The sequence below is a fragment of the Tupaia chinensis genome, unplaced genomic scaffold, assembly GCF_000334495.1.
Source record: "Tupaia chinensis unplaced genomic scaffold, TupChi_1.0 Scaffold138098_1, whole genome shotgun sequence".
In the NCBI taxonomy this organism is placed as follows: Eukaryota; Metazoa; Chordata; class Mammalia; order Scandentia; family Tupaiidae; genus Tupaia; species Tupaia belangeri.
The window spans coordinates 469,212-479,681 of NW_006197997.1; the positions used below are offsets into that span (position 1 = coordinate 469,212).

At 39.5% G+C, this 10,470-nt stretch overlaps 1 protein-coding gene across 12 annotated transcripts in view; it reads left to right on the forward strand.

Annotated features, from left to right (window-relative positions):
* The window catches only part of LRRFIP2 (LRR binding FLII interacting protein 2), a 117,373-nt gene that overhangs the window by 48,256 nt on the left and 58,647 nt on the right, over nucleotides 1–10,470 (forward strand). For 5 of the 12 annotated variants that reach the window (XM_006161073.3, XM_014592661.2, XM_014592660.2 and 2 more), the window contains 2 exons: nucleotides 7,331–7,387; nucleotides 7,485–7,529. The exons of 6 other annotated variants lie outside the window; for them this stretch is intronic. In XM_006161073.3, the coding sequence (XP_006161135.1) occupies nucleotides 7,331–7,387; nucleotides 7,485–7,529 (102 nt within the window). The remainder of the gene's footprint in view (nucleotides 1–7,330; nucleotides 7,388–7,484; nucleotides 7,530–10,470) is intronic. One more of the 12 variants, XM_027776800.1, reaches the window with a different exon arrangement.

Here is a 10,470-nt window from a genome sequence, read left to right on the forward strand (position 1 = left end):
CTCTGGTCAAATTGAAAAATAATAATAGCAAATAGAATTAAATAGATAAGGAAATAATTCTTGAAATAATTCTAGGGTTGCTGTCAATGAATGCAAGTTGTCTGCTTTTGCTGCATCTTTGATGGGGTGTGCTTTTTTTAAAAAAAAATCTTCTATTTAACTTTATTTATTTATTTATTTATTTTAATGTGACCAGAGAGGAACAGAAAGAGAGAGAGAGAGAGAGAAAGAGAGAGAGAAAGCAAGCCACCAGGTACAGGACTTGAACCATGGTCAGCTATGTGGGAGTCCAGTGCTCTTCAGGACCTGCTGGTCCCAGGCAAGTGCCTTTTAAAATGAGCTTTTAAAAAGTGTTCTTGTGTGGTAGGTAGAATGAGAAGAAAAGACAGACTAATAGGAAGATTAGACATTAAGGCATTATGTCACCCTCGTACCCCACATAATACTGGGAGGAGCATGTAGAATTAATTCGTCTCTATAGTAACAAGCTTTGTATGTATTTACTTATTTATTTAGGAGGTGTTTGCCTTAAGGTTGTGTGATTGCCAGAGAGAGACAGAAACAGAGATAGGGAGGGGAAAGTGAGAAATCACCCCCTTGGGGGGGGGATGTCCGTGCCACACTCCTCTGTCCTCCATTCTCCTCCTGGGGTCTTGGGCACGCACACACACGTACCTGGTGTGATTTTCAAGCCACTGATCCGGGACTTGAATCATGGTCAGCCACATTGGAGAGTCCAGTGACATTACCGGTGTGCCACCTGCTGGCCCAGTACCAAGCTTTTTAAAGCAATCAAGCTAACTATCCTAGAACTAGTTGCTGTGCCCACCCTGCTGGCTAACACATATGCTCCCCAAACTTGTGTGGTATCCCCTGGTAAATAGGAGAAATTTGCTTCGCTTCTTGCAGATTACACTGTGCGTTTTGCATTTCTTGTAAATCAGTGATGAATTCCTAAAGATCAGAGCACCTACTGAATCATGATGATGCCGAACAGCAGGCCGAGGCGCGGAGCCGATTAAACTCTCAGTGTACGCGGCAGAGGTGTCCACGACAGATGTTAGCCAGGATGATGGCCAAAATAAGACATGAAACTGTAGTGCTTCTGTTAAATGACAGTTTTTAGTTTTAATCGAGTGGTCAGAAAGAGCCACGTCCGTTTGTCACACATGTGTGATGTGCTGGACTGGCAAAGCATGTTGAGGCAGTGATTTCTTTTGGGCAAGATAGTGTTGATTAGCTGCGACCCCAGTGGGCACTTGTGTGTAGATTTTTAGTCAGTGCAGATGACTTTAACACTTCGGACTTTGAAATTCTGGAAGACTGGAAATTCCTTTAGTGGCAGGTGACTAGGTTCCAGGGACTAGCCATTTGGGAGCACATGCCTGAGGTCTTACTGCTCCATTGCTGATGGCTGAATGCAGAAAAGCTTGGAATTGCATTTAATTTACTTCTCTGTGCAGGCTGTCATTGTTCTGTCTTTTTTGGGGGGCGGGCATGATCTGCTGAAGGCATGATTATTAACTTTACTAACTCTAAAATAGGTATGTAATTTCTTCTAAATGGTTTTCCATATTAAAATGTAAAAAATGTTGATTATTATGGAGGAAGTTGCCTGTTTTGTGATCATTTCCTTTTTAGCATGAAGTATTGGTCAACAGGTTGTTTATATATATATATATATATTTGGGTAACTTGAACTAGATCAATATTTAGTTTCTTATTCGTGAGCATATTCTTGATATTTCAAGCTCTTGGGGTTTTAGTATATTGTGTACCTATATTATATAAGTGTCCTCTCCAGTTCAAAAATGACAGGTTAGACTATTTGTCAGAATTCTTAACTAGTCATATTGTAATAAAATTGAAAATGACCAATTGTTGATTCTGAGAGCCAAATATAAAAACTAGAGAAATGGCATTTGAACATTTTTGCTTTGTTGCCAAAGTAACCCTCACCGATAATACGGTGACTTTTCTAAAAACTGAAATTTCCAACTGACAGTGAACCTTTTCTTTCTGTTTAGCAAAATAATCAGTAATAGTCTTTGACTAGCTCTAAAGAATACATTGTAAAGTATTGATAGTGTTATTTCCAATAAATTGATTATAAAAATAGCAGTCCATTTTTTTATTCCAGCTGCTTTACAAAGATCTTTGGGTACTAATAAAAGATTACTTATAGCTTATCATCATTAGAAGAGCATTTAAGATAGATATATTTTGCCTTTTCATGTATTATCGTACTGCAGATACATTAGAAGAAATCATAGCCCAAATTTAAGATAAATCGTACGTATATTAAGGTGTCAAACAGCTGTTTTCATTCATTCTACAAATATCGTGTGAACAGTGAAAACTAAGGTAGTAATTATGAGTGATAAGATCATCAGCCCTGAGATGACAACTGATGATCGTGTCTACTGAAAAAGAAAGTGTGTATAGAGGCAGGAACGTAAATACAGCTTGAAGCACACACACACATTCTACATTCTAGCACTGGAGCTAACTCCTCCAGTAAGAGCAGACAGGAAACTTAGGTTGTCAGGAAAGTCATGCCATATTTTTCTGTGTTTTTGTATGCAAAAATGCATTATGACTTTCTAGATGATCCAGTTAAAGCAAAACAAACAAAAATGATCAAATATTCCTGCATATTATAAAAGGTTTAGTTAAATTTCATTCTCTAAATCCCTGGGGCAGTGTGGTAGGCCCTGATTTTGTTCCATAGATGTGCTGTCTTCATTCTGAAAAACCAAACACAATCTGACTGTTATTAACATCTGTTGCTGACCACACGCAAAATGAATTTCTTTTTTTTTTGGAGAGGTTTTCGCTATAGTGTGTGTGCGCTAGACAGACAGAGAGAGACATAGAGACAGAAAGCGAGAAATCACCCCCCAGGGGGGATGGTCACGCCGCAATCCTATTTTAGCTCCCTTCAGTTCTTTATTAAATTCTCTACCACCACTCTCAAATTTGTTAGCTACAAAAGCAAGTTGTTTTATAGTGAAACATTCCTAGATGTGAACTTTTCAAAGTTGATAAATTCCCCAACTGTCTCCTATTGCGAGGTCTCTGAATTTGGTATGTGACAGGCTTGGGAGATAGAGTAGAAAGCTTTAAAATCTCATGTAATCTTATGAGTGTATGTACATTTTCACGAGACATGTCCACAAGTATTTTTGTTACCAGATTTTCAGAGGAATCTGGCTCCTGAAGGATTAAGAACTACAGTTTAATTGCTGCTAACAAGCAACTTTTGTAAACAAAATTTCCCTTTTATAGCAGCATTTTAAGATATTACCAGAATTAAAATATTTCTAACTGTAAGGACCTTCAAATTTAATTAGATAATTTTTATTGTGATAATTGTTTTAGAAAAGAGAGGAAAAAGATGTTTGGTTACCTAAAATTAAAGTAACTTCTAATGTATGTGTTTGTTATTTTGGAGTGGAATCTTTCTTGTTACTAAATTACAAGCTTCATTAACTTATTTGAAGTGCTGCATGCAATTGGGTTAATATTATTGATGATGTTTTATGTGAATACAAGAAATTACTGTGCGCCAGTAGGGGCCGAGACTTGAACCTAGTCAACTATGTGGGAGTTCAGCAATGTACCCATTATGCCATCTGCTGGCTCTGTTGTAATCTTTTCTGTTTAGCCATTGGTCCTATTAATGAAAGAAAAACCAATTGGCAAAGTTCTACTGTGGCAATACCTAGGAAATGAAGCTTTTTTTTTCTTCAGAGGAAGAGGAATCTCTTTTAGACCACTATCTTGCCATTTTCTTCTTGTGTTTGTTTGTGTTTTTTTGCTATGTAATTAGTGGAAACTTAGCCAGTGTAGGATATCCTTATGTTCAGTGGTCTTGTGAGTCAGAAGATCTGAATGCTGGTCTCAGCTTATGATCTTTTTTTTTTTTAATAGGACACTTGCACTTGCTAGAGGTAGGAAGGGAGGGGAAGAGAAAGAAATAGAAAGAAATCACCTTCCAGGGGTAGACGACCACACCACAGTCCCTTCTCCTGCAGTCTCCTCTCGCACAGGTGCCTGGCGTGTTTGTCACGTTCCTGGGTCCAGGACTTGAACGCAGTGGGGCATGTGGAATCCAGCCGCCTTTACCTCCATGCCTTCTGCAGGCCTCAGACCTTGTAGATTCTTACTTAATTCTTCCATACTACAACTTTTTTTACTGTAAAACGAAGGGATCAGGGTAAATCATCTCTAAGGACACTTCTAGCTCTTAAACATAATTCTAGAAGGGCCAGCAGGTGGCGTGGTAGTTAAAGGCACTGAATTCCCACTTGGCCGACCTCGGTTCGAGCCTCGGACCTGCTGACTTGCTTTCTCGCCTTCCTTCTCTCTCTCTCTCTCTGGTCAAATTGAAAAATAATAATAGCAAATAGAATTAAATAGATAAGGAAATAATTCTTGAAATAATTCTAGGGTTGCTGTCAATGAATGCAAGTTGTCTGCTTTTGCTGCATCTTTGATGGGGTGTGCTTTTTTTAAAAAAAAATCTTCTATTTAACTTTATTTATTTATTTATTTATTTTAATGTGACCAGAGAGGAACAGAAAGAGAGAGAGAGAGAGAGAAAGAGAGAGAGAAAGCAAGCCACCAGGTACAGGACTTGAACCATGGTCAGCTATGTGGGAGTCCAGTGCTCTTCAGGACCTGCTGGTCCCAGGCAAGTGCCTTTTAAAATGAGCTTTTAAAAAGTGTTCTTGTGTGGTAGGTAGAATGAGAAGAAAAGACAGACTAATAGGAAGATTAGACATTAAGGCATTATGTCACCCTCGTACCCCACATAATACTGGGAGGAGCATGTAGAATTAATTCGTCTCTATAGTAACAAGCTTTGTATGTATTTACTTATTTATTTAGGAGGTGTTTGCCTTAAGGTTGTGTGATTGCCAGAGAGAGACAGAAACAGAGATAGGGAGGGGAAAGTGAGAAATCACCCCCTTGGGGGGGGGATGTCCGTGCCACACTCCTCTGTCCTCCATTCTCCTCCTGGGGTCTTGGGCACGCACACACACGTACCTGGTGTGATTTTCAAGCCACTGATCCGGGACTTGAATCATGGTCAGCCACATTGGAGAGTCCAGTGACATTACCGGTGTGCCACCTGCTGGCCCAGTACCAAGCTTTTTAAAGCAATCAAGCTAACTATCCTAGAACTAGTTGCTGTGCCCACCCTGCTGGCTAACACATATGCTCCCCAAACTTGTGTGGTATCCCCTGGTAAATAGGAGAAATTTGCTTCGCTTCTTGCAGATTACACTGTGCGTTTTGCATTTCTTGTAAATCAGTGATGAATTCCTAAAGATCAGAGCACCTACTGAATCATGATGATGCCGAACAGCAGGCCGAGGCGCGGAGCCGATTAAACTCTCAGTGTACGCGGCAGAGGTGTCCACGACAGATGTTAGCCAGGATGATGGCCAAAATAAGACATGAAACTGTAGTGCTTCTGTTAAATGACAGTTTTTAGTTTTAATCGAGTGGTCAGAAAGAGCCACGTCCGTTTGTCACACATGTGTGATGTGCTGGACTGGCAAAGCATGTTGAGGCAGTGATTTCTTTTGGGCAAGATAGTGTTGATTAGCTGCGACCCCAGTGGGCACTTGTGTGTAGATTTTTAGTCAGTGCAGATGACTTTAACACTTCGGACTTTGAAATTCTGGAAGACTGGAAATTCCTTTAGTGGCAGGTGACTAGGTTCCAGGGACTAGCCATTTGGGAGCACATGCCTGAGGTCTTACTGCTCCATTGCTGATGGCTGAATGCAGAAAAGCTTGGAATTGCATTTAATTTACTTCTCTGTGCAGGCTGTCATTGTTCTGTCTTTTTTGGGGGGCGGGCATGATCTGCTGAAGGCATGATTATTAACTTTACTAACTCTAAAATAGGTATGTAATTTCTTCTAAATGGTTTTCCATATTAAAATGTAAAAAATGTTGATTATTATGGAGGAAGTTGCCTGTTTTGTGATCATTTCCTTTTTAGCATGAAGTATTGGTCAACAGGTTGTTTATATATATATATATATATTTGGGTAACTTGAACTAGATCAATATTTAGTTTCTTATTCGTGAGCATATTCTTGATATTTCAAGCTCTTGGGGTTTTAGTATATTGTGTACCTATATTATATAAGTGTCCTCTCCAGTTCAAAAATGACAGGTTAGACTATTTGTCAGAATTCTTAACTAGTCATATTGTAATAAAATTGAAAATGACCAATTGTTGATTCTAAGAGCCAAATATAAAAACTGGGAGAAATGGCATTTGAACATTTCTGCTTTGTTGCCAAAGTAACCCCCACCAATAATACGGTGATTTTTCTAAAAACTGAAATTTCCAACTGGTAGTGAACCTTTTCTTTCTGTTTAGCAAAATAATTAGTAATAATCTTTGACTAGCTCTAAAGAATACATTGTAAAATATTGATAGTGTTATTTCCAAAAAATTGATTATAAAAAAAAAAAACCAACCAGTCAGGATCTCTTTCACTGAGTTATTCTTTTCTAGTAAGGGTGATAAAAGAGAAAAAAAAAAAAAAAAGGAAAGTTTTTACCATGAGGACAGAATTATATCCTGAGTATTTTGAAAGTAATACACTATTTCCTTAAAATATATCTGTGATGGGCCTGCAGGGACATTGGTAATTAAGGCGCTGGGCTCCCTCATGGCTGACCATGGTCTGAGTCCCAGACCTGGCGGCTTGAAAATCACAGCAGGCCCATATGCATGTGTGCCCAAAATCCCAGGAGGAGAAGGGATTGTGATGTGGCCATTCCCCACGAGGGGTGATTTCTCACTTTCCCTTTCTCTATCTCTCTCCAGTGAATGCACACACCCAATGGAAAACAAAACAATATCAAACCCGTAAGAAGTAGACATTTCTTCCTGACTTGCCTAAATTAATGTTCACAGTGAAACAGAAATGTTATTTTTAATGCTAAACTCAGCTTTTGTTTGTGAAGCATATTTGTGTGTCTTCTTGGCGTATGGAGCTCTCTTAGTCATACATATGTATGCATATATAAAACATACATTTATATATATATATATATGTATATATATATATATATAAAACATCCTGTAAGTGGTCTCCATTCGTACACATGATACAATGAAAGCATTGCCAGGATTGGTTGTTTTCTTTCCAACCCAAGCATGTGGCTGACGCGGACTCAGGTTGAAGCTGCTGTGTCCAGGGGTGCCTGCTCTGAGAGGTGTGGGGGGGCTGTTAACAGACTGGTCTTCACGCCTTCATTCAGCGATTAACTCTCCATGTACTCTCTCCTTTCCCCAGGAAGATTCGGAAAGGGCCAGGTATTCCCACCGGTCCAGTCATCACCGTCCTTCTCTGGTTCGTAAGAACTTAAAACTTGTCCCTGATACCTTTCCTCACTAACTTAATATAGTCGCTCACAAACTTTTACTCTGTTTGTTTCTGTTTTTATCAGGGAGTAGAGGATGCACTGTCCACTCGAAGTCTTGGGAGTCACAGGGTTGGTATTTTAAATTGTTTACACCACAATAGCAAAGCTTACCTGTATGATCTGTCTCAGATCATTGCCTGAACAATCTGACAATGTTGACATACCCTTTGCCTTTAAAAAAATTGCTCAAAAACATCGGCAGTCCTTTCATTGGAAAATGGTGCTTTCTCTCAAATTACTGCGATAAATTAATTCTAAAATTATTTTCTAAAATTAAATCTAAAATAATTATGAAATCATGAATAGTTTTATCTATTAATGTATGCATCTATCTCTGCAGTCAACCTTTGATTTTGGAAAAGTATCATAAAATAAGATTGATTTTATAGAATAATATCTGCTTAGTTCTATCTTCTAGCTTTTTCCTACTCTTTAATCTTAAAAAAATGGCAATTAAGTGGGAAATAGCTCTGGAGCTTGGGCAACAAATTATCATTTTATTACATGGAACAGTTGAGCTATTGATTTGAAAAATTCCCTGCTTGGCATATGTACAGGAATGATCACCTTTCAACTTTTTTGTTTGTTTTGTCAGAAGGCCCGAGTGCTCACCAGAGAGACAGAGACAGAGACAGAGGCAGAGGAGAAAGCACCCTCTCTCTCCCCTGCAGTGGGCAGTGGTCATGCCGCAATCTCTTCTTCATCTCTCCCTCCTTGTGGAATTTCAGCATGCTTGCACATGCATCTGGAGTGTTTCTCAAGCCTCCAGGTCTGGGACTTGAACCTCGTGGTCAGCCATGTGCGATCCTGCTGCCTTACCCTTCAGGCCATGGAGCTGGCCCCATGCCTCACCATTTTGATGAACATTTCATAGATTGCCCCACGTTTTTAGCAGACTGTTGTCAGAATAGATGAGAAGTTGCTCCTTAAAGGCTTGCATATTGTATTGAGACCCTGATCTCTCTTTTCTTAAAGAATTGTGCTTTAAACCTTAAAGTAATGCCTTTTTTTTTTTTTTTTAAATAAATGAGAGAATGTGGTAGGGAGAGGAGAAGGGCGGAGAGAGCTAGAACAATGGAAAGGCAGAGGGAGGGAGAGGCATTTTTGACAGGGTTCTGCCACGTCCTGATCCTTCCTGCCCTGTCCTCTTAGTAGCTAGAACTACAGACAGGCGCGTGGCCTGCCACATAGCCCTGGCCACGTGCAGCTGTCCCCTCCTGCCTGTGCCACGACCACAGTGCTTTCAGTCTGCACATCGATAATGCCGTCTCTATACTCATATCTTAATTTCTCATCGGTAAAGTGGTATTTTATGTAAAGATCTATGTTCATTTTCCCAAACTCTAATTTCTTTCCCACCTTGTGTAATGTATAAAAATACACTGTGATATTCACTGAGTGCAGTGGCATGTGTCTGCTCCTCAGCTGCTCAGAGGCCAAGGAAGGAGAATCCTGAGTTCAAAGCTAGCCTGGCAACCTAGCAAGATCCTGTCTGAAAAAACAATACCACAGGGACCAGCAGTTAAGGTAATGGCTATGTCGCTGGACTCCCATGTAGTCAACCACGGTTTGCGTCCCAAATCCGGTGGCTTAAAACTCATGCCAGGCACATGTGCGTGCATGCCCAAGATCCTGAGAGAATGGAGGAGAAGGGATTGCAGCGTGGCCATCCCCCGGGGGAGTGATTTCTCACTTTCTGTCTCTCTCTGTCTGTCTGGCAAGCGCACATGCCCTATAGCAAAAACTTCTCCAAAAAAACCCAATACCTCATAAACAAACAAAAACTATAGTAAACTGTGTGTTGACATGTTTGTTTTCATAAATAGTCCATAGTGTGGTTATTTTTCTTATTGCTAAAGTTAATCTGCTATCTTTTTAAAGTACATCAGTTTTTGAATCAAAATTTTGGTTAATAACAAAACCTTAGATCTTTAAGAATATTAACAAATCTTTACAGAAATCTAAACTCAGCGGCCAAAAATGATTTTACAGGAGAAAAACATTGCTATGATACCTTTGTCATCCTTCTGTTGGAGGTATTTTTATTTTTTCCTCTTTAAATACTTTGAAGAGAGGGACCAGCAGATGGCATAATGGTTAAGTTGCTGCACTCCCTCATGGCCTACTTCGGTTTGAGTCTTAGACCTAGTGGCTTGAAACTCACACCAGGTGCATGTGCGTGCGTTCTCAAAACCTTGAGAGGAGAATGGATGAGAAGGGATTGTGGCATGGCCATCCCCCCTGGGAGGTGCTTTTTCACGTCCTCTGTTTCCAGTGAGTGCACATGGCCCTATAATAAAAAATAAAAAGTGAATATATGAACTTAAGAATTAATAAAGTTCTTTTTTTAAGAGAGATTTTTGCTAGAGGGTGCATGTGCTTGCCAGAGAGACAGAAAGTGAGAAATCACCCCCTAGGGGGACGGCCACACTGCAGTCCCTTCTCCTCCATTCTCTTAGGATTTAGGGCATGTACGCACATGTCTGGCATGAGTTTCATTCGGTGGGTCCAGGATTTGAACCATGGTCAACTATGTGGAAATCCAGTGATGTAACCAGTAAGCCATTTGCCAAGGGTTAATAAACTTTTAGATCCTATAAGAAATTCTAGTTCTTTACCTATGTGTAAAGTCTAATATATTCTACACATTCGGATTTTCCTGGAAATCTAAACGTTCACTAATAACATTATTTAAAAGAAATATAATAGAGATAAGATTTTTCCTATTTTGTTTTAACCAGATAATATAAGGAGTTCTAAGTTTCATCAGATTATTTGCTTTTTTAAATATGACTGGCGTGATTTTTAAGACACTGGGTCTGACTGGAACTCGATCCTGCTAAGTTGGCCTTGTGGCGTCCAGTACCTTAATCACCATACTACCTGGTGGCCCCAGTTTTTGCCATTTTTCAAATGTTTGGAAATAATGGTAACAATTACAGTAATAAAGAGTAAACCATCTTTTATTTCAGATTGTTTAATCCTAGGGTGTTTTGTGCTGTAGAATGCC